This window comes from Mya arenaria, chromosome 1 (assembly GCF_026914265.1).
Source record: "Mya arenaria isolate MELC-2E11 chromosome 1, ASM2691426v1".
In the NCBI taxonomy this organism is placed as follows: Eukaryota; Metazoa; Mollusca; class Bivalvia; order Myida; family Myidae; genus Mya; species Mya arenaria.
The window spans coordinates 25,394,313-25,419,295 of record NC_069122.1 but is presented as its reverse complement, the minus strand read 5'-3'; the positions used below and the strand labels follow the sequence as shown (position 1 = coordinate 25,419,295).

General features: G+C 37.3%; 1 protein-coding gene across 1 annotated transcript in view; it reads right to left on the bottom strand.

Moving 5' to 3' along the window:
- LOC128233610 (putative sodium-coupled neutral amino acid transporter 11) overlaps positions 1 to 24,699 on the bottom strand; it is a 52,838-nt gene extending 28,139 nt beyond the window's left edge. Inside the window, exons 1-4 of the mRNA XM_052947369.1 lie at positions 23,805 to 24,699; positions 15,365 to 15,506; positions 7,194 to 7,268; positions 383 to 441 (exon numbers count right to left, since the gene is read on the bottom strand). Of these exons, the coding sequence (XP_052803329.1) occupies positions 383 to 441; positions 7,194 to 7,268; positions 15,365 to 15,506; positions 23,805 to 23,888 (360 nt within the window). The 5' untranslated portion in view covers positions 23,889 to 24,699. The remainder of the gene's footprint in view (positions 1 to 382; positions 442 to 7,193; positions 7,269 to 15,364; positions 15,507 to 23,804) is intronic.
- Between the last annotated feature and the right edge of the window lie 284 nt (positions 24,700 to 24,983).

Sequence of the window (24,983 nt, the reverse complement as noted above, 5' to 3'; positions counted from 1 at the left end):
ATTTTACATTCTGGTTAACATTCAACATTCCTTTTAAGTTTTATCCCCCTGGCTTAATAAAATTATGCTTTTTCAGATAGTGATGACACAAAATTTTGTGATGGACTGACAGACGGACAAACAAGGATAAATATAAATGCTTACCTCTCTTTTAGTGCAGGCATAAAAATTGGAGTAGGCAGGAAATTTGACTTCAATGTGTCTTGTGACTTTGTATAATGTAGAATGGTGGCATCCATGGTTTACATTTAATAAAAATGTAACATACACACAAAACTGGTCATTTGAATGTCAATCCCCTCATCCACCAACAACCCCCCAATCCAAACTCACCCCATCCCACCCCACCCCACCCCGAACCACCTCCAACTATATATCATACCTGGTAAGAATTGGTATTGGACAGCTTTCCCGCCTCTATAAGCAGAATTATGGAGTAGTCTGAAAAAGAAAATGTGGAAATGGAAATAAATAAAAAAAGACTGAAAATCATTCATAACCATTGTTGTTTAATTAAATTTAGAACAAACTTTATGAGATCATCAGAGTAAGTTCTGTACTATGCAAGCATATCTAGTTAGTTCTGATAATCTATTTATCAACAATTGGTTGAATTTTAAAGGAAAAGTACCATGAACTTTCATGTTTCAGTGCTTTTCCATTTTTTGTACAAACATCAAACCATTTTATATTTGCTTTTATAACATATTCACCAAGCAACAACAATTTACAATTGCTCAACACTCATTTAATGAAATGAACACCTGGGGGATTTAACTTTGCACAGAAATACCACATGACTAAACGAAGGGCGGACCTAGTGGGTCAAATAACATCAAATAAGTTTCAGTTTGTTTTGGCATTCTACAGAACATGGTGCAAGCTATCTCGGCCTGCGGCATCGTTGCGCTTGCTCCATTTTATGTAGATCACCAAGATGAACTCTAACATATACATAGTAAGAACAGTAACTGTTGACCCTAACTTTGGTTTCAGGAAATACATGCAACATCTTGACTATCTAGAAATCTATGAAATGCATTATTTAATAAGTATACCTTCATATTAAGAATTATGATTTTCAAAATTAAACAGTTTTCAAATAAAGGTATTATACATACAGTCGAAACTCGTTTGCTCGATATCTCATGGCTCGATATTCTCATTGGCTCGAACCAGATTAAAAGGACCGATTCGTTTTTACTCTTTGTTCATATAAAATTCGATCAGATGGCTCGATATCTTGAAGGAGGATGTTTCTCCACGCTCAATGTCATATTTGGGGTCCCAAGTAAGAATTTCACACTTTGTTTTGTTTGCTTGGGTCGATGTCATTTACACGGGTTCAGGTAAGATTTTCACACCTTGATATGTTTGCTTGGCTTCATTTAGCGCAAGGCACCAATCGATTAAAATTGCTTCATTAGTATTATAGTCTCAACAAATTTAAATGGTTATACTGTTTGAGCAAACATGCCATCACTTTAAGTTCTGTCTGTAATTGTTATCGTTATCCATGAATACATTTTAATGCATTTTAATAAGCCAACATTCTCATAAAGTATTGCGCTGAAAAGTTTTCTCAATGGATGAATTCTTACAAATTTCAAATGCCCGGTACGGGACTAAGAGAAAACTTACTGTTCAATATTATCTACTAGGATATGAGGCCATAATGGCTATTGAGAGTGGACAAAAATCTAAAAACCAGAAGACTTCAGCATTCCGCTGAACACTCTTTCAACTTGGTTGAAAAACAAATACCAAATTAAAGCCAGATTCTTCGCGGGTATTAAAGAGCCCAAACGTAAGCGAGATCTTCTCTTGCGGAGATAGTGTAGCAAATAACAAACAAGGTAAACACAACTTTTTATAATGAATCAAAGAAAAATCGCATTCTGTAAGCAATCCCGCTTGGCTCGATATTCTAGAGGCTCAAAGAATTTCGGCGGGTCCCATGAATAACAACGAGGCAACGAGTTTCGACTGTATTGAAGACAAAGAGGTATTTCACGTGACTGCAGAATGGATAAGAACAAGGACTGAAATATTGGTGTAGAACATATATTTGCAAAACTGTCAGAAAATTGATTGATAAAATGTATAGGCACACTTAAATTATCTAGATATGTAAAGAAAAATAATTTATGCCCTATTAAGGGTGTGAAAACTACAGTGTCATTTAAATGATTCAAGCTTGTAGTAAAATCAATGTGACAATATACAAAAACGGCATGGCTTCCAGTGTGACAGTACATATTGCCAACATGAGGGAAATACTGTTACCCGAGGCATGGCTTCCAGTGTGACAGTACATATTGTCAACATGAGGAAAATACTATTACCTGAGGCATGGCTTCCAGTGTGACAGTACATATTGTCAACATGAGGGAAATACTATTACCCGAGGCATGGCTTCCAGTGTGACATTACATATTGTCAACATGAGGAAAATACTATTACCCGAGGCATGGCTTCCAGTGTGACAGTACATATTGTCAACATGGAGAAATACTGTCACCCGAGGCATGGCTTCCAGTGTGACAGTACATATTGTCAACATGAGGAAAATACTATTACCCGAGGCATGGCTTCCAGTGTGACAGTACATATTGTCAACATGAGGGAAATACTATTACCCGAGGCATGGCTTCCAGTGTGACAGTACATAATGTCAACATGAGGAAAATACTATTACCCGAGGCATAGCTTCCAGTGTGACAGTACATATTGTCAACATGAGGGAAATACTATTACCCGAGGCATGGCTTCCAGTGTGACAGTACATATTGTCAACATGGAGAAAGTACTATTACCCGAGGCATGGCTTCCAGTGTGACAGTACATATTGTCAACATGAGGGAAATACTATTACCCGAGGCATGGCTTCCAGTGTGACAGTACATATTGTCAACATGGAGAAATACTGTCACCCGAGGCATGGCTTCCAGTGTGACAGTACATATTGTCAACATGAGGAAAATACTATTACCCGAGGCATGGCTTCCAGTGTGACAGTACATATTGTCAACATGGAGAAATACTGTTACCCGAGGCATGGCTTCCAGTGTGACAGTACATATTGTCAACATGAGGGAAATACTTTTGACCGAGGCATGGCTTCCAGTGTGACAGTACATATTGTCAACATGAGGAAAATACTATTACCCGAGGCATGGCTTCCAGTGTGACAGTACATATTGTCAACATGAGGGAAATACTATTACCCGAGGCATGGCTTCCAGTGTGACAGTACATATTGTCAACATGAGGAAAATACTATTACCCGAGGCATGGCTTCCAGTGTGACAGTACATATTGTCAACATGGAAAAATACTGTTACCCGAGGCATGGCTTCCAGTGTGACAGTACATATTGTCAACATGAGGAAAATACTATTACCCGAGGCATGGCTTCCAGTGTGACAGTACATATTGTCAACATGGAGAAATACTGTTACCCGAGGCATGGCTTCCAGTGTGACAGTACATATTGTCAACATGAGGGAAATACTATTACCCGAGGCATGGCTTCCAGTGTGACAGTACATATTGTCAACATGAGGAAAATACTATTACCCGAGGCATGGCTTCCAGTGTGACAGTACATATTGTCAACATGAGGGAAATACTATTACCCGAGGCATGGCTTCCAGTGTGACAGTACATATTGTCAACATGAGGAAAATACTATTACCCGAGGCATGGCTTCCAGTGTGACAGTACATATTGTCAACATGAGGGAAATACTATTACCCGAGGCATGGCTTCCAGTGTGACAGTACATATTGTCAACATGGAGAAATACTGTCACCCGAGGCATGGCTTCCAGTGTGACAGTACATATTGTCAACATGAGGGAAATACTATTACCCGAGGCATGGCTTCCAGTGTGACAGTACATATTGTCAACATGAGGAAAATACTGTTACCCGAGGCATGGCTTCCAGTGTGACAGTACATATTGTCAACATGAGGGAAATACTATTACCCGAGGCATGGCTTCCAGTGTAACAGTACATATTGTCAACATGGAGAAAGTACTATTACCCGAGGCATGGCTTCCAGTGTGACAGTACATATTGTCAACATGAGGGAAATACTTTTGACCGAGGCATGGCTTCCAGTGTGACAGTACATATTGTCAACATGAGGAAAATACTATTACCCCAGGCATGGCTTTCAGTGTGACAGTACATATTGTCAACATGGAGAAATACTGTCAGCCGAGGCATGGCTTCCAGTGTGACAGTACATATTGTCAACATGAGGGAAATACTATTACCCGAGGCATGGCTTCCAGTGTGACAGTACATATTGTCAACATGAGGAAAATACTATTACCCGAGGCATGGCTTCCAGTGTGACAGTACATATTGTCAACATGAGGAAAATACTATTACCCGAGGCATGGCTTCCAGTGTGACAGTACATATTGTCAACATGAGGGAAATACTATTACCCGAGGCATGGCTTCCAGTGTGACAGTACATATTGTCAACATGAGGAAAATACTATTACCCGAGGCATGGCTTCCAGTGTGACAGTACCTTGATTGTCAACATGAGGGAAATACTATTACCCGAGGCATGGCTTCCAGTGTGACAGTACATATTGTCAACATGAGACAAATACTATTACCCGAGGCAAAGACGAGGGTAACAGTATTTACCCCAATATTGACAATATGTACTGTCACACTGCAAGCCATGCGTTATTTATTTCATTTTACCAAACACAATCACATAAAGTCCCTTCACTTTTACTTAGCTTTCAAGGTTAATCAATTTATTCTGTAATTATTTGGAAAAGTTGCAAACACCTGAAGTTTTTACAACACATTTAAAAAGCTCTTTCCACCTCCAGACTCCAGACTCGAAAAACCAAAAAAGTATATTTTAAGACGAGGTAATATTTCACAGAATCATGTCAACTGGTCAAAACTGTACAGTCAGTGTGTGGCTGTATAAAATTGCCCAAAATGGTATATGAGAATTTAACATGGGCAGGTCATGTGAGGTATAATAATCAAGATTGTAACATTTGTCAACAGTGACATTATAGTTGAACATATTTTAATCTTTTTCAACCTAATTTTCAGAAGAAAATAAATTATTATAGATGTCAGAATGGAAAAAAAAACTCTTCAAATTTCAACCAATAATGATGTTTGAAATATGATTTTTTTTGGGGGTCCTTGACCTACTACTGAAGCTCATACCACATAACATGGTACAACATTTTAATTAGCTAACTAGCTTGTCAGATATGGGATTCCTGAAATGGACAATTTCCATTGGCTGTTGAATCCAGCTCTATAACAATAATGAAAATGCCCAACTTTATGACTGTAAATCATAATTTTTATCATATGTACTATTATAAGGTTAATTAATAAAATACTCAAAAATTAGTTGATTTTATACTGGCAGAGTTATTTGTCCTCTGCCTGCCATATTGGCTTTTGCCCTTCGGACTCAGCAAGATACTGCTGACCTTGGACAAATAACTTGGCCAATATGGAATCACCTTTGATATTTATAACATTTATACACTCACTCAAAAAAGAAAGGATACAAGTTTTTCATGAAAAAAATTATTTCTTAAAAATGACATTAAAGCTACCCTCTCACAGATTTATCGTTTTGTCAACTTTTTTATTTTTTGTCTTGGAACAAGCCAATTTTTCGAAAATGCATGGATACCAGTTATATTTTAAGAAATTTTAAAAAATAGACCACAGATTTTTATATGGAAGATAAAAAATTTATGTTTTGTGCATTTTTCTAAAATTAGTCACGGTTTAAGCCATAAAACATTAATTTCGAACGAAATATGAAAATCTGCGATTTGATCTTTTGTCATCAATCTTTTATCATTGGTTTGCAGATATTAATGTAAAAATTTGCTCTTTCCAAGACAAAACTTAACAAAGTTGTAAAAACGGTATATCTGTGAGAGTGCAGCTTTAAGTAATGACTTTACGTCATCATCAATATTTTACATGGACATTCATTGTAACGTTGTGTCACTGTTAGGAAATTTTCTGCATGCCAAATGAAGACATTATTATTATGAACACACGTCATCAGGCAATAGATAGAATGATACACGTGGTTTGATCAAAATCGTCACTTTTGAAATCCAAAACCTTAATTATCTTAAGTTACAATTTTTTATTGAGTTTCTCTGTATCCTGAGTGCATATCTTGTGCAGATTCATAAACATATTATATATACAGTCCTTGTATAACATGCCCCATGCAAAAGGTGGCAATTGTAATGCAGTCTCAATAAAAAAATATGAATTTAATATATCATAAAACATAATTTACACATGTACAGATAATAACTCACATTGAATTGAATAGAAACAAAAATTGTCTTTTTTGTTTAAAAAACTTAAAATATGAACTTGGTACATTTCTTTTAGGGGTGAGTATACAGAATTATAGTGCAAACTGTCCGCTAGCGGGTTTGGTTGAAAGCTTCCACAACATTATTTTTCAATCAAGGATGTGCTTTCCACTATAGCTTGGAATAAAACAACAATAAAAAAGAATGCTGTAACACCGATTTGATACCAAAATGAAACAGCCATTGGTCTCAAATCATTAAGTTATCAAGAATATTGAAGATCCGATTTTTTTTACATGGAGGCCAAATTTTGTTGTTTTGTTCCGCTAATCGATCAATATCAATGTTAATGTCATTATCTATGTGTATGCAGAGAAACAGCAGTTACAGAGAGACAATCTTAGGTCATGGTAAGTTGATTCGGTCTTTGCGTCTGGGTTTGTTTGGGAGGATAGTCCCTTCATGTGAAGCAGAGATATTTTTGAAAACCAAACTTCTAAATCAATTTAAGCACTGAAGATCTCAAGGAAAATTGACCACTGAAATACATTTCATTTCCCTTTTGTTATTGAAAACATGATAGCCCCATCGTCATACATCAATAACCCTGACATCGTCACTGACTGTTTTAAATTAACTTTGCTATTCCGATACAACACAACACAAAGACCCACTTATATTTTAACTGAAGCATATATATCCCAGTACCACTTCAGTTGATTTTTTTACTTCTTAAAAATACAATTTTGAGGATCATATGCAGGTCCCGGTCTACAGTGCTCATGTGAAGCTACGCCAGTGCTATAGTTTTAATACAAAGTATCATTATAACTTACCTGTTACACAGGCAACCACAATCAGCAAGACCAATCCTAGGCCAAATCCAGCCTGCTTCATAGCAAATGGAATCCCTAAAATATACAATTAACATGAGATGTTTGTGAAAAATTGACACACCCCCCCCCCCCCCCTCCCCATTTGGGCATCATTTTTTTTAAAGTAAAATATTTTAAGGTAATGACCCACATCCAATCCAAGTTTGAGGATACTAGGTATATTATTGAACAGTATACAGTTGTTGCATGGGCATTTATGTAACAGTCAAAACTGTTGTCCCGAGGCCGATAGGCAGTCAGGGCAACAGTTGAGATTGTCATCCCCAACACCAAGGTACAGCAGTTTTCACTGTTACATAAATGACCATGCAACAACTGTTTTATTACCTGATTATATATTTTTGTTTAAACACGAAAAGGACAAAAACTTTGGTAAAGCGAATATATTGAAGTTTCAAAACAAACATCAACGCTTTTTATTGATTTGTTTATGTCTGGTAATGCTTTTGATTACTACTTGTAAAACAGTCGAAAATAGTGAATAACATTTATATAGGGCATTGGGAAATAATTCTATAATATAATAATAAATGTTGCTATAGAAGTTGATGTACCGGTATTATAATTTCTGGTATAACATGTATGAGTCCTACTGACAGCAGCTGCGAATATGTTAAATGGATAATACTGAGTTAAGAATATGGGCAATATTAGTTATACAGAGAGCTGCTTAAAGCTGAATTGAAGAAGTGCAAATATGTTTACCGGGTATATCAATGCGACAATGGTTAATTTCTTGCAGCTTTTAAGCAGTATTGTTTATTTTATTTAAATACCTGTTTTAAACCATGAACATGACTGTGGTCGATCTGGTGACCTCAAACATTGACCTGCTGATCTTAAAATCAAAAGGGGTCTACAGTAACTGTTGGAGTCTATAGGTCATGACCAACCTCTCTGCCAAGTTTGAGGACATTATTTCCTAGAATTCTCTTTATATTAATCAGACAATATTTAGGACTGTAAACCAAAGTATACCCTAGTTATTAATCAGACAAGCTTTATAGCGGTAATTTGGTGGCCATGACTAACCTCCTACCTCAGTTGAGGACATTATGATTATCAATTGGACAAGATTTGGTTTTTTCGATTGACTGACTGACCAAAATGTGCAAAGCAAACACCATAATTATTTTCTTATACTGGTATTCAGACAAGGGTGAACCTGAATAATCAAATTAATTGTGCCAAAAATACGGAAAAAAGTAACAGTAAACCATGTCAGATAGTTAAATACAATTCATTTTCTTTCCTAAAGAGCAAGAGCTGCAGAAAAGGCAATTGTCCATGGATTTATTATGAGATAAGCCCAGTTCATTAGACAAGCAAGTTTTCTAGAGTCAGACAAACAGCTGAGGCCACTGTCCATGGATTAATTATGTGATAAGCCCAGTTCATCAGACAAGCAAGTTTTCTAGAGTCAGACAAACAGCTGAGGCCACTGTCCATGGATTTATAATGAGATAAGCCCAGTTCATCACACAAGCAAGTTTTTTAGAGTCAGACAAACAGCTGAGGCCACTGTCCATGGATTTTTTACGAGATAAGCCCAGTTCATCAGACAAGCAAGTTTTCTAGAGTCAGACAAACAGCTGAGGCCACAGTCCATGGATTTATTATGAGATAAGCCCAGTACATCAGACCAGCAAGTTTTCTAGGGTCAGACAAACAGCTGAGGCCACTGTCCGTGGATTTATTACGAGATAAGCCCAGTACATCAGATCAGCAAGTTTTCTAGAGTCAGACAAACAGTAGAGGCCATGGTCCATGGAATTATTTAGAGATAAGCCCAGTACATCAGACCAGCAAGTTTTCTAGAGTCAGACAAACAGCTGAGGCCACTGTCCATGGATTTATTACGAGATAAGCCCAGAACATCAGACAAGAAAGTTTTCCAGAGTCAGACAAACAGCTGAGGCCACAGTCCATGGATTTATTATGAGATAAGCCCAGTACATCAGACCAGCAAGTTTTCTAGAGTCAGACAAACAGTAGAGGCCATGGTCCATGGAATTATTTAGAGATAAGCCCAGTACATCAGACCAGCAAGTTTTCTAGAGTCAGACAAACAGTAGAGGCCACTGTCCATGGATTTATTATGAGATAAGCCCAGTACATCAGACCAGCAAGTTTTCCAGGGTCAGACAAACAGCTGAGGCCACTGTCCATGGATTTACTATGAGATAAGCCCAGTACATCAGAAAAGCAAGTTTTCCAGGGTCAGACAAACAGCTGAGGCCACTGGCCATGGATTTATTATGAGATAAGCCCAGTACATCAGACCAGCAAGTTTTCCAGGGTCAGACAAACAGCTGAGGCCACTGTCCATGGATTTATTATGAGATAAGCCCAGTACATCAGACAAGCAAGTTTTCCAGGGTCAGACAAACAGCTGAGGCCACGGTCCATGGATTTATTATGAGATAAGCCCAGTACATCAGACAAGCAAGTTTTCCAGGGTCAGACAAACAGCTGAGGCCATGGTCCATGGAATTATTTACAGATAAGCCCAGTACATCAGACCAGCAAGTTTTCCAGAGTCAGACAAACAGCTGAGGCCATGGTCCATGGAATTATTTACAGATAAGCCCAGTACATCAGATCAGTATGTTTTCTAGAGTCAGACAAACAGCTGAGGCCACTGTCCATGGATTTATAATGAGATAAGCCCAGTACATCAGACCAGCAAGTTTTCAAGAGTCAGAGAAATAGCTGAGGCCACTGACAATGGATTTATTATGAGATAAGCCCAGTTCATCAGACAAGCAAGTTTTCTAGAGTCAGACAAACAGCTGAGGCCACTGTCCATGGATTTATTACGAGATAAGCCCAGTTCATTAGACAAGCAAGTTTTCTAGAGTCAGACAAACAGCTGAGGCCACTGTCCATGGATTTATTACGAGATAAGCCCAGTTCATCAGACAAGCAAGTTTTCTAGAGTCAGACAAACAGCTGAGGCCACTGTCCATGGATTTATTATGAGATAAGCCCAGTACATCAGACCAGCAACTTTTCCAGAGTCAGACAAACAGCTGGGGCCACGGTCCATGGATTTATTATGAGATAAGCCCAGTACATCAGACAAGCAAGTTTTCCAGGGTCAGACAAACAGCTGAGGCCACTGTCCATGGATTTATTATGAGATAAGCCCAGTACATCAGACCAGCAAGTTTTCCAGGGTCAGACAAACAGCTGAGGCCACTGTCCATGGATTTATTATGAGATAAGCCCAGTACATCAGACAAGCAAGTTTTTCAGGGTCAGACAAACAGCTGAGACCACGGTCCATGGATTTATTATGAGATAAGCCCAGTACATCAGACCAGCAAGTTTTCCAGGGTCAGACAAACACCTGAGGCCACTGTCCATTGATTTATTATGAGATAAGCCCAGTACATCAGACAAGCAAGTTTTCCAGGGTCAGACAAACAGCTGAGGCCACGGTCCATGGAATTATTTACAGATAAGCCCAGTACATCAGACCAGCAAGTTTTCTAGAGTCACACAAACAGCTGAGGCCATGGTCCATGGAATTATTTACAGATAAGCCCAGTACATCAGATCAACAAGTTTTCTAGAGTCAGACAAACAGCTGAGGCCACGGTCCATGGAATTATTTACAGATAAGCCCAGTACATCAGATCAACAAGTTTTCCAGAGTCAGAAAAACAGTAGAGGCCATGGTCCATGGAATTATTTACAGATAAGCCCAGTACATCAGACCAGCAAGTTTTCCAGGGTCAGACAAACAGCTGAGGCCACGGTCCATGGATTTATTATGAGATAAGCCCAGTACATCAGACCAGCAAGTTTTCCAGGGTCAGACAAACAGCTGAGGCCACTGTCCATGGATTTATTATGAGATAACCCCAGCACATCAGACAAGCAAGTTTTCCAGGGTCAGACAAACAGCTGAGACCATGGTCCATGGATTTATTATGAGATAAGCCCAGTACATCAGACCAGCAAGTTTTCCAGGGTCAGACAAACAGCTGAGGCCACTGTCCATGAATTTATTATGAGATAAGCCCTGTACATCAGACCAGCAACTTTTCCAGAGTCAGACAAACAGCTGAGGCCACTGTCCATGGATTTATTATGAGATAAGCCCAGTACATCAGACAAGCAAGTTTTCCAGGGTCAGACAAACAGCTGAGGCCACTGTCCATGGATTTATTATGAGATAAGCCCAGTACATCAGACAAGCAAGTTTTCCAGGGTCAGACAAACAGCTGAAGCCACTATCCATGGATTTATTATGAGATAAGCCCAGTACATCAGACCAGCAAGTTTTCCAGGGTCAGAAAAACAGCTGAAGCCACGGTCCATGAATTTATTATGAGATAAGCCCAGTTCATCAGACAAGCAAGTTTTCTAGAGTCAGACAAACAGCTGAGGCCACTGTCCATGGATTTATTATGAGATAAGCCCAGTACATCAGACCAGCAAGTTTTCCAGGGTCAGACAAACAGCTGATGCCACGGTCCATGGAATTATTTACAGATAAGCCCAGTACATCAGACCAGCAAGTTTTCCAGGGTCAGACAAACAGCTGAGGCCACTGTCCATGGATTTATTACGAGATAAGCCCAGTACATCAGATCAGCAAGTTTTCTAGAGTCAGACAAACAGTAGAGGCCATGGTCCATGGAATTATTTAGAGATAAGCCCAGTACATCAGACCAGCAAGTTTTCTAGAGTCAGACAAACAGCTGAGGCCACTGTCCATGGATTTATTATGAGATAAGCCCAGTACATCAGACCAGCAACTTTTCCAGAGTCAGACAAACAGCTGGGGCCACGGTCCATGGATTTATTATGAGATAAGCCCAGTACATCAGACCAGCAAGTTTTCCAGGGTCAGACAAACAGCTGAGGCCACTGTCCATGGATTTATTATGAGATAAGCCCAGTACATCAGACCAGCAACTTTTCCAGAGTCAGACAAACAGCTGAGGCCACTGTCCATGGATTTATTATGAGATAAGCCCAGTACATCAGACAAGCAAGTTTTCCAGGGTCAGACAAACAGTTGAGGCCACAGTCCATGGATTTATTATGAGATAAGCCCAGTACATCAGACCAGCAAGTTTTCTAGAGTCAGACAAACAGCTGAGGCCACAGTCCATGGATTTATTATGAGATAAGCCCAGTACATCAGACCAGCAACTTTTCCAGAGTCAGACAAACAGCTGAGGCCACTGTCCATGGATTTATTATGAGATAAGCCCAGTACATCAGACCAGCAAGTTTTCCAGGGTCAGACAAACAGTTGAGGCCACTGTCCATGGATTTATTATGAGATAAGCCCAGTACATCAGACAAGCAAGTTTTCCAGGGTCAGACAAACAGCTGAGGCCACGGTCCATGGATTTATTATGAGATAAGCCCAGTACATCAGACCAGCAAGTTTTCCAGGGTCAGACAAACAGCTGAGGCCACTGTCCATTGATTTATTATGAGATAAGCCCAGTACATCAGACAAGCAAGTTTTCCAGGGTCAGACAAACAGCTGAGGCCACGGTCCATGGAATTATTTACAGATAAGCCCAGTACATCAGACCAGCAAGCTTTCTAGAGTCACACAAACAGCTGAGGCCATGGATTTTTTTTACAGATAAGCCCAGGACATCAGATCAGCATGTTTTCTAGAGTCAGACAAACAGCTGAGGCCACGGTCCATGGAATTATTTACAGATAAGCCCAGTACATCAGATCAACAAGTTTTCCAGAGTCAGAAAAACAGTAGAGGCCATGGTCCATGGAATTATTTACAGATAAGCCCAGTACATCAGACCAGCAAGTTTTCCAGGGTCAGACAAACAGTAGAGGCCACTGTCCATGGATTTATTATGAGATAAGCCCAGTACATCAGATCAGCAAGTTTTCCAGGGTCAGACAAACAGCTGAGGCCACGGTCCATGGATTTATTATGAGATAAGCCCAGTACATCAGACAAGCAAGTTTTCCAGGGTCAGACAAACAGCTGAGGCCACTGTCCATGGATTTATTATGAGATAAGCCCAGTACATCAGACCAGCAAGTTTTCCAGGGTCAGACAAACAGCTGAGGCCACTGTCCATGGATTTATTATGAGATAAGCCCAGTACATCAGACAAGCAAGTTTTCCAGAGTCAGACAAACAGCTGATGCCACGGTCCATGGAATTATTTACAGATAAGCCCAGTACATCAGACAAGCAAGTTTTCCAGGGTCAGACAAACAGCTGAGGCCATGGTCCATGGAATTATTTACAGATAAGCCCGGTACATCAGACAAGCAAGTTTTCCAGGGTCAGACAAACAGCTGAGGCCACGGTCCATTGAATTTTTTACAGATAAGTCCAGTACATCAGATCAGCAAGTTTTCCAGAGTCAGAAAAACAGTAGAGGCCATGGTCCATGGAATTATTTACAGATAAGCCCAGTACATCAGACCAGCAAGTTTTCCAGGGTCAGACAAACAGCTGATGCCACGGTCCATGGAATTATTTAAAGATAAGCTCATCACATCAGACAAGCAAGTTTTCTAGAGTCAGACAAACAGCTGAGGCCACTGTCCATGGAATTATTTACAGATAAGCCCAGTACATCAGACCAGCAAGTTTTCCAGAGTCAGACAAACAGCTGAGGCCATGGTCCATGGAATAATTTACAGATAAGCCCAATACATCAGACCAGCAAGTTTTCCAGAGTCAGACAAACAGCTGAGGCCATGGTCCATGGAATTATTTACAGATAAGCCCAGTACATCAGACCAGCAAGTTTTCCAGAGTCAGACAAAGTACAAACAAATCAGTAAACCATTGATTTGCTCATTTAGTTTTATCTGAACACTAGTATTTTTTAAAGTAGATTTGGAATTAAATGTAACCAATTCATTATGAATGAAATAGCCAATTTGACTGATTCCATATTATTAACTTGAATGTCCAGCTAATAACTATCTTATGATATAAATAGAATGTCAATCATATTTTCCTGTATGGTACAATTATTTGCACTGGTTGTAAAGTGATTTCATTTGTCAATATGTTATAGCACATGGTTGTTTAATCCAATGGATTACTTTAACAAACAACCTCAGAAAAGAGATAAGGTGGAGCAAATAACAGTTATTGCTCCAAGTTTCATTACGTTAATATATTTTGAATTAAGAGATTAAGTGAATGACTTAGAATCAATTGAATGATGTCTAACACAATCATTAATAGACATGATAATGTTTCTAAGAAAAATGTTCATTCGTGTTTTATTATATGCTACATGTAAGTATATGTTTAAGCATGTTTCATTTAAAATACAGTGTTCAGGCAGCAATATTAAGCCAAAGCAAGTGAGGGACCTTTGGCAGCATTTTGGCCTAACTTTGTCCACCAGTCCTCATCCTTCTAAAGGCAATACAATCATTAACACGACCATTTTCAACTGATGGCATCCAGCTTCCCCAATACAAACAGAAAAGCTAAATCAAACAATAGCTAACAAAATTCTCTATTAAGAAGAGACAAATTTTCTCCCAATAAAGGGGGATGTTTGTGGCTGGAATGGATTTATAGCAGGAGTTAGCACATTACATGTACAGAAATCGAGAATATGGTGCACATGTGTATATGATAGTTGATCCATTTCAGTCCAGTTCAGTTAGTGAATCTGTAAGCCATTGCAAAAAAAGTTTTATGATGGCTCAAAGTTTTTATCTTACACAAATAAAAGAAACACAGGGGAACGAGGTCTCAATCTACCAGTAGAACAGAAATAAGTGGTGACAGACAGTTGACAGAGTGCTGTTTGCATTCAAACAAGAGGCATAACTCAATGATTATATAAGCCTCAGATATGTGCATGTCTCTGGAAACATGTTTTGTTTTTTAATATCTTTAAGGTTGAAAAATTTGAAAATCAAAACGGAGGCAAACACTAGGCTATCTCAATACACCAACCTTTTCCTCAAAAACACAGATAAGCTAAAACCATTAAACAGGTCAACAAGTTATATTCAGTTTCATTTCATGTTATTCATTCAATGCCTAATATCATTGTCATCATAACAGTATTGTTATCACTAGATCCACTATTTCATTTCTGTATTACTTCCAATCCCCCTCTTACCTATTATGCCCGAACCAATGATAGAGTTGATGAAGTTGAAGCTCGTCATCGGCACGCTTGATTGGATCTTGTTTGCAGTGTCATCCTCAAAAAGATGTCGTGATTCACTCATGCTTGATGTGTCCGAGAAATCTGACTGTGTCTGGAATTATTGAAATAGAAGATATAGTTGTAAACCCTCAAAGTTATAATACATTCAGGTCTAATGAGAACGCTGAATTAGTCTGGCTTTAAGGTCTACATTTTGAAAGAACAATATTACTAACCACAAATGTCTGGGTAAGGTTCCACAATATTATGCCCCCCCCCCCACCTCACACACACACATTTCAAAGAAAGAGGTGTATATTGCTTTGCACATGTCAGTTCATTCATCCATCCAGCCATCAGCAGACCAAATCTTGTCTGGTTGATTAGTTAACTAGAGAATGCTTGTGCCTAAAGTCCTCAAACTTGGTATGGAGGTTGATCCTGACCTGTATGGGACCCCTATTGATTTTTATGTCAGCAGGATTGTGAATCAATAATCCAGGAATGGATTTAAGCAAGATTTCGGTGTAAATCTGGTAAAAAAATGGACTACTACTTGTGAAAAGGCCTTTTTTAATTGTGCTTACATGAAAAGGCATAAGATTAACAAAGCATGAAACAAGGTCATTTATGCAAATAAGACTTGCTTTTAACTATAAAAGATTCTGAGTATGATTAATATAAAATAAGACAAACAGACCTCTATCTTTGACCAGTAGGTCAAAGCTCAGGGTCGTGGTGATCTTGAACACAAAAAGCTTGTCTGATTGATAACTAGAGTATGCTTACAGTTATGGTCTTCGAACTTGATAGGGAAATTTGTCATGATGTGCAGGTGATCGACCCCTATTGATTTTGAGGTCAATAGGTGTGACCTTGTACAAAAAAAATGTTTGATTGATAATTTGAGTATGCTTAGGACTACGGTCTTCAAACTTGGTATGTAGGTGGCTCATGACCTTAGATGACACCCATTGATTTTGAGGTTGGTAGATCAATGTTTTTAATGTAACAGTCATGGTGACCATAAACACAAAAAGCATGTCAGATTAATATTAGAGTATTGTTGGGTCTAAGGCCTTAAACTTAGTAGGGAGGTTGGTCATCGGACCTGCAGATGATGCCTATTGATTTTGGAGGTCAAGGCCGCAGTAACCTTGAACACAAAAGCCTTGTCCTATAAATATAAAGAAAACCCTAGACCTACATCCTCAAACTTGTCATTGACATATTGGTCACCACTTCAATTAACCTATGAGCAGCTATCTGTATAAATTGCAATGCCCATATTCTTAACTTTATATTTTTCATTTAATAATTCTCTGCTGTCAGGAGGATGCATACCTGTTTTACTGGAAACTATATAGCTTATAAACTTCTATAACAACAAGAAAAAAAGTCATATAAAATAGGTTAATAACTATACCTAATATCTTCAAGTTTGTAGGTATGTTGGTCATAACCGTCAATTACACCCACAGACATGTAATGTAAAATGACTAATTGGCTGCCATAAGGAGAGCATACATGCTTTACAACCATCTCTCTCATGTTTTTATAATGGACATCCATTGGAAAATCCCAATAAGAGCTATCACTCGATGTGATTAATACCCCCACCACAACACCTTCTTGTTTTTAAAGTATCACTGGGAGTGATGTATCAGTGGCTCCTTGAATGCCCTATGTTGGTGAGAATGAATCAATTAAGTTACTGATCCTAATGTTTCTTTTGTACAGTTAAAGTCAAATAACATAACAAAATAATTTTCCTTTGCACAGCACTTCTCCTCAACACAGTCAATAGGTGTATGGCGTTTGAAGTCAATACTTCAAAAAGATAAGGAGTAATGGGGAGAAGAAAAACAATCAGTATAAAGATAATCAAAGGGCAATAATTCTGAAAATACCATACACAAAATGATGATTCTTATCTGGGAGTAGGATTACATATAACAAGGTCAATATGTGTATGAAGTTTGAAGCTAATACCTCAAAAACATACAGAGTTTATAGTAGAGAAAATTAGACATGTCCCGTTATCCTAGGACGGACAGAGGAACAAATGGGTAGACAGACGGACAGGACAAGGTGATTCCTATATAGCCAAAGCAGTGAGGGTATAATCAGGGACATTTGTCATGTGACTATGACAGCTCTTGATTTAAAAAAAATCTTGGAAATTTCTGTTCTAATGTGGTTAGAAATAAAACAGACATAAATGAAAATATGTCAGAGCGTGTTTCTCTCAAAGTTCAAATGGCAGAATCATCATGAAAATTGATGAGACAAACAAATTAGCTAAGCTTGTTAGTTTAAAATCACTTATTTTACAACAATTATGAAAAAATATTGATAACATTATATTTAATCTCATTGGCACTGTACTTACTGTTACACATCAGAGTGGCCTTGATGTAGTTGGTACATGCTATTGGAGAGAACCTACTTGTTTTGCTTGGTGACCACCAAATGGCATGTGGACTTGGATTCAATAGATTCATTATCTGATTTTACCATCATGTCGAGCAACCAGTCGCCAAAATATTTCAAAGTACCAACTTGACAAGATTCTGTGGCGACAATTTTCTGACGATCCTGTGGATTTCTGGGAAGGACCCTCAGGCTGAGCACGACTTAGACCCAAGGACAAGCTCTATTGAACTGTTTCACGGTCAACCTGTCGTCTGTCCTGTTGTACTACTCAACCAGTTGTGACCGATGGTCCTCAGTCTGTATGGCCTCATAGACTGTTGAGACTAAGGGTCCTCTGGTTGAAACCACCGAACCTTTTGCGACCAGAATAAAGATTCAAGGTCCTCAGATTCAGCATTGGTCAGGATGTCCCTTAGTGCAACCAGAACAAAGAGAAGAAAGTTACCTAAGGAGGGTGCATTATTCAAAGTGTTGTGTAATCAAGGGTTTTATAAAAGACAGGAAGTCATTGATATGCTGGAGAAAGGAAAAGGAAGCACATAAACATTTACCTACTGGAGGAAATTAAACCAGCAGACTAATTCTATACAAATTATGTGGAATCATTTACACTCAAGCAGCCCGTCAAGAAACCCTAGTTGGGCTAGTTGGGTACCACTCAAAAAACCCACGGTCAAAATACCAACACCTCAAAAATGGCAAAGGAGTCAAAATACCCACAGCAGAATTTTCAGGGTATTCAAAATACCCACAGTAGAATTTACAGGGTATTCTAAAATACCCACAGTAGAATTTTCAGGGTATTCAAAATACCCACAGTAGAATTTACAGGGTATTCTAAAATACCCACAGCAGAATTTTCAGGGTATTCAAAATACCCACAGTAGAATTTACAGGGTATTCTAAAATACCCACAGTAGAATTTTCAGGGTATTCAAAATACCCACAGTAGAATTTTCAGGGTATTCAAAATACCCACAGTAGAATTTACAGGGTATTCTAAAATACCCACAGCAGAATTTACAGGGTAATCAAAATATCCACAGTAGAATTTACAGGGTATTCTAAAATACCCACAGTAGAATTTTCAGGGTATTCTAAAATACCCACAGTAGAATTTACAGGGTATTCAAAATACCCACAGTAGAATTTTCAGGGTATTCTAAAATACCCACAGTAGAATTTTCAGGGTATTCAAAATATCCACAGTAGAATTTACAGGGTATTCTAAAATACCCACAGTAGAATTTACAGGGTATTCAAAATATCCACAGTAGAATTTACAGGGTATTCTAAAATACCCACAGTAGAATTTACAGGGTATTCTAAAATACCCACAGCAGAATTTACAGGGTAATCAAAATACCCACAGTAGAATTTACAGGGTATTCTAAAATACCCACAGTAGAATTTTCAGGGTATTCAAAATACCCACAGTAGAATTTACAGGGTATTCTAAAATACCCACAGCAGAATTTTCAGGGTATTCAAAATACCCACAGTAGAATTTACAGGGTATTCTAAAATACCCACAGTAGAATTTTCAGGGTATTCAAAATATCCACAGTAGAATTTACAGGGTTGTCAAAATACCCACAGTCATGTATAGTTAGGTATTTTGGACTGTGCAAATAAAGTTCTAAATTTGTTTTCCTAATAGTACTAGGGATGCTTCTATCCTACTATTAGTTTGTTTATTTCTTTATTTTTGGATGGGTACTTGTTGAGTGCCACATTAACTTGCATTATTAACTGAAATCATGGCTTCCTGTATGTTATTTCTATTGAGCACGTGCTACTGGGAATATACACTCTGCTCAAAATGACTACAACAACCATAATTTAATTTGCTACTACCCATGGTGCTACCTTGCTAATATTGCTTTGCCTCTTGGGCGCTATATTATCAGGTCATTTTATCAACATATTATTTTGTCATGACATTTCCTTTAAGGAGAGCTCCTGTTGTTTGTTTATTTTGACTATTCTACAAATGTCTATATATATCAGTTAGCTACTTATACTCTTTTGTATCTTGTTTGTAAATAGATTGTTTATGCATAAAAAACAATAAAAAAAACACAACACAAGTCAAATACTAACGATTGTTTTTTTTTACGCTTCAGTATAATTTTTGCTGTACACCTAAATTTTACTGATGTGTGACTAATCAATCTTAGCTTATATACACACATATTATGCTCATCCTTTTTAACCTTTGGGGTCCAAAGCTAAGAGACTCCAGGGGAACTATTATGATCATTCTTTTTGCATTATATTTTGTTGCATTTTAAGTTTTATTGGTGTTCCATAGAACTGCATACATGCGTTTACATCGTGGAGATTAATAAAACTTTAAAAACATTCATTTTGAGTTGCGTCAGGATTTGAATCCACACATTCACGTCATTATAACTGCAACCTAATACTTATACATCTTTAAATGATTTGTTGATAGGTTATGATGTCAATTTTTCCGAAGTCATGAGTCTGAAATCTCATTTGGAGGTCCAAAGGTTGTTTGTGACATTGTGCCATTTCTTGTGGTAGTGTTGAACTTCACATTATTGGCATTGACATTCAAATAGAGCTACTATATTAATGTAAGGCCAAAGGTTAACCAGGTAACTGACAGCCTGCTGACAGCCTGCAACTGACTGTTTGTTGCAATCAATTCGTGGATGTCTGACTTTGAAGAGAAAACTTAAGGCCTAAAAAAAAATATGTCTGTTTCCTGTAACATGAACTTTTTTTTATTTTTTTTTTAATTCTTGTTTTAAAATGTCAGTTTGATCCAATATTTATGTTTATTTCAGGTGAATTATTTTAAAAAGAATTTAGTGTGATATATAGATTCAAACCTTCTGCCATAAATAAGCTAAAACTGCTAGCTTGACAGCCCTTGTACATGTATTTCAGTTGTAGAATGCATCCTTTTGAAGGGCAAGCCATGGGTTCGACTCCCAGCAGTGGCAACATTATGTGCAATTTTGAGCATTGTCAGTGTGTTCACCAGGGAAGCAGTTCATCTTTACACATTGCAAATATAACCCAGTGAAAAAGTGAATCATGTAACATTTAGACAATTTAATTATGGCAAATGTTTTCAAAATGCATACTTGCATAATTACTTGTTGTAGTAATAAAACATGATATTATTGCACAAACTATTTTAAAATAGACTGTGCAATAATATTAAGTTGTATTACAATTAAATGTACATGACAACTATTATAAAATAAAATGCTGTTACTACAAGAACTAGCAAGAATCTCCAAAAATCATATATAAATCAATACTTCGAATTATAAATGACTAGAATCAATAACTAAACCATTTAACTCTTAGAGCGCTGTCAGAATTGTACAAGTCTTTGGGACCAGTGTAGACCCATGGTACAGTACCTTCATTAAATAGCTTCCACAACTTATTTTTTTTTTAACAATTTTCAGTGTTTTAAAAAGATCTGCTGTATTAGATCAACTGTTCATTCTGTAACAATCTCAAGCATGATAAAAAATAATCAATATATTTTTAATAGAATACCTTGTCTTATTTCCTTTTCTGGACTTATGTTCTGACACAGACGAACGTATTATTTATTAATGCATCTTTTTTATGTAACCCATTGCATCCTTGTCAAATTCCAATATGCACCAGCGATTGTTTAGTTGCAACGAAATCTTTCTTACTTTAACTTTCAGTTTCACTTTCACGTTTATTTTTTTTTCTGGAAGTAAACAAAAACATTCAACGTTTCTATTGCCAATATTGCAACATAGTATTTTTCATGAATGGCATATACCACTGACAACGATCTACGCAGCTCTCCTTTCACTTTCATTAAATTGACAGGAAGTTAGCGTGCACCTGTTTCCCGCGCTTTTTAGACCATGTGGTACGAAAAATGTTTATTTTTCTGTTAACTCATTAAAAACTTATAAGGATATTTTTTTTAATTAACCGGAGATAAAATAAAACAACTTAAAATAAATGAACAAAATATATCTTAGCATTGTTGCGGTCGGCGGTAAAAAATTACAGTCAGTCAGGTTACAGGAAACAGACATATTTTTTTTTTAGGTCTAATGAGTCTGATGGACTTGAATATTATTTTTACAAGAAAAAAGTGATAACTATGTCTGTCTGCACAAGAAAGGGTTCAAATTTCAAAGCCTGGTAGTCTTATTTCATATTAATCATACACAGAGTTGTTTTGAACTAAATACAAGACCAAATTACATAAATTACCTGGATTCATGCTTTGTTAATCTTACGCTTTTTCATATTACTAATTAGAACAATATAGACTTTCTCACAGGTACTAATTTTTTACCTGATTTTACTACAAAATCTAGCTAATAAGAAAATCAATTTCTGAAGAGTTGATTCCTAATCCTGCTCATTTCAAAATCAATAGGGGCCATCTGCCAGTCATTACTGACCTCCTTACTAAGTTAAAGGACCTTAGGCCCAAGCATTCTCTATATATCAATCTAACAAGGTTTTTGTGTTCAAGGTCACCACTACCATGACCTTTGACCTCCTAATCTCATAAGCAATAGGTGTCATCTGCTGGTCATGACCAACCCTACCACGATTGATGCCCTTTTATAGGCCCAACCATCCTTTATGATGACCAATTGTTTCCTGTACTATTGTTTCAGGTAGGCATGATGAAGTAAAACATGAAAGTTTTACATGTGCATAAATCAGGGCTGAAACAACTTAATCAATGTCAACTTTTACCCATAGCACTTCACTGAAATGGGTTATTTCCAACATAAATAAAGTCAGAAATGCTCTAATACCAAATTTTTTATCCGTGTGCAGCAATATGCGATCAATATCGAAAAATGACATAGACCTTTATGAGCAGCTTTGTGGGTTAACTTTTTTGAAAAGCAGTTCTGTATTGATAGCAGGTAGTTCACTTCAGAAATACTCAAAATTGCCATTTCAATTTAAACAAGAGTGGTCACAGACAGCTATATCCCCCGCCTCATGGGGCATTTTTTGTAACGAAAGCCAATCAATGGTAAGGGTAGTTTCTCAGGAACATAAGAAATGCGTAAAATTAAGAAAAGGCAATAACTCTTTCAAATACGGTCAAATTCCAAAAGCCTGACAATATGCGCTGCTTCACTTTATAGTCATCAACGTAAGTGGAGTTGCAAAGAAACCAATTTTAAATGTAAAATAAGCAAAGGGCAATAACTCTTTCAAAAATGGTCAAATCAGGAAAGCCCGACAATATGCGCTGCTTCACTTTATGATCATCAATCTGTGAAAGTTTGGTAGAAATCGCATGAAAAACGTAAGAGCAGTTGCGAAGAAACCAATTTTAAATGTAAAATAAGCAAAGGGCAATAACTCTTTCAAAAATAGTCGAATTGGGAAAGGCCGACAATATGCGCTGCTTCACTTTATGATAATCAATCTGTGAAAGTTTGGTAGAAATCGCATGAAAAACTTAAGAGGAGTTGCGAAGAAACCAATTTTATATGTAAAATAAGCAAAGGGCAATAACTCTTTCAAAAATGGTCAAATCAGGAAAGCCCGACAATATGCACTGCTTCACTTTATGATCATCAATCTGTGAAAGTTTGGTAGAAATCGCATGAAAAACGTTAGAGGAGTTGCGAAGAAACCAATTTTAAATGTAAAATAAGCAAAGGGCAATAACTCTTTCAAAAATGGTCAAATCAGGAAAGCCCGACAATATGCGCTGCCTCACTTTATGATCATCAATCTGTGAAAGTTTGGTAGAAATTGCATGAGAAATGTAAGAGGAGATGCAAATGAATGTGGGCCGGATGGACGCGCGCACACACACACACACACACACACACACACACACACTGAATCGCGTCTACTATTACTATATCCTCTCGCCTTTTCAAGGCGGGGGATAATAACAGTTAATATAAGGTGAAATAAAAGGACTTCAATGCATTAAGATGCCAGAAGTTACCTTATTTGTAGAGTTAACTGACTCAATTGGTTTTCCACTGCTGTCTGGCTTCAACGTGTCCATTTTCACTGGTTTCTCAGTCATCTTTGAAGAATCTTACTTAATAGTTCTGATCACATACAGAATTGCCCAAAACACATTAATTTTTTCCAAACATGTTGTATAACATGTACATTTTTGGTCTAAGATTGTCATATAACATTTTCCGAGTTGAAATACTTATGAACAAAATACTCGTACACAGTGTGTAACTAAAGCATCATTAAAAGGATGTACTCTTACATGAAAAACTTCACATCAATACATAAATTCCATGTATTGTTTTCATTACAAAACAGGACTGTCCTATATATATAAAACACTGACAATTACGTTCACACAAATCTATTAGGACAATATTACAGCAACGTCCTATTTGTCATTCAGTTTTGAACCTTTATTATGCAAATACCAATGAAACACGAGGCTATAAGCAATTTCTATAATTTTCCATGTCATAGCAACATTGTCACAAACTATGGATAATTGATAAAATTACTAGTCCCACATAAATGTCGTTTTCCTCATTCACATACTAAATTGAATACGATATAATATAAGAGTAAATGCAAAAATTCATTGCAACAACTTCTATCCTTATGCTAAATTTATTGGCAGAGCACTCAGCCTTTTGGCTTCAGTATAATTCCATTTCCAGATCTACCAATGTGTTGAAAAACTCGTTAGATCTAGTCACAGCAAAACTGAAGTGTGTGACCAGCGCTTGAAAAAAAACTTTATTTTATCACATCAGTTCATTAATATTACAAACACTCATTTCCCTGATACTGGGTTTCTGTGTTTGTCCGTTATTTCATTGAAAATTTACAATTATCCCCATAATTGTACACATACAGGCGACATACTTGCAGTGCACTGATCCTCAATCAATATGAAACAATGGGAAACGAAAGTTAAAAGCCCTGAAGTAATTTTCCAATACAGTGAAAAAAATGACCATATGTTGCGTTATAGTTAATATCTTGTATAACCGTAATAAAACATGAGTTAATATGTTAGTGAGTTTAAACCGGGAACATGTATACATGGAAAGCAATTCTGTTTTAGAATAATAAAGCAAATCAAAAGCAGCACTGTTATTTCCTTTTATTTGAAAGATTTTCATTTTTTCACAACAAT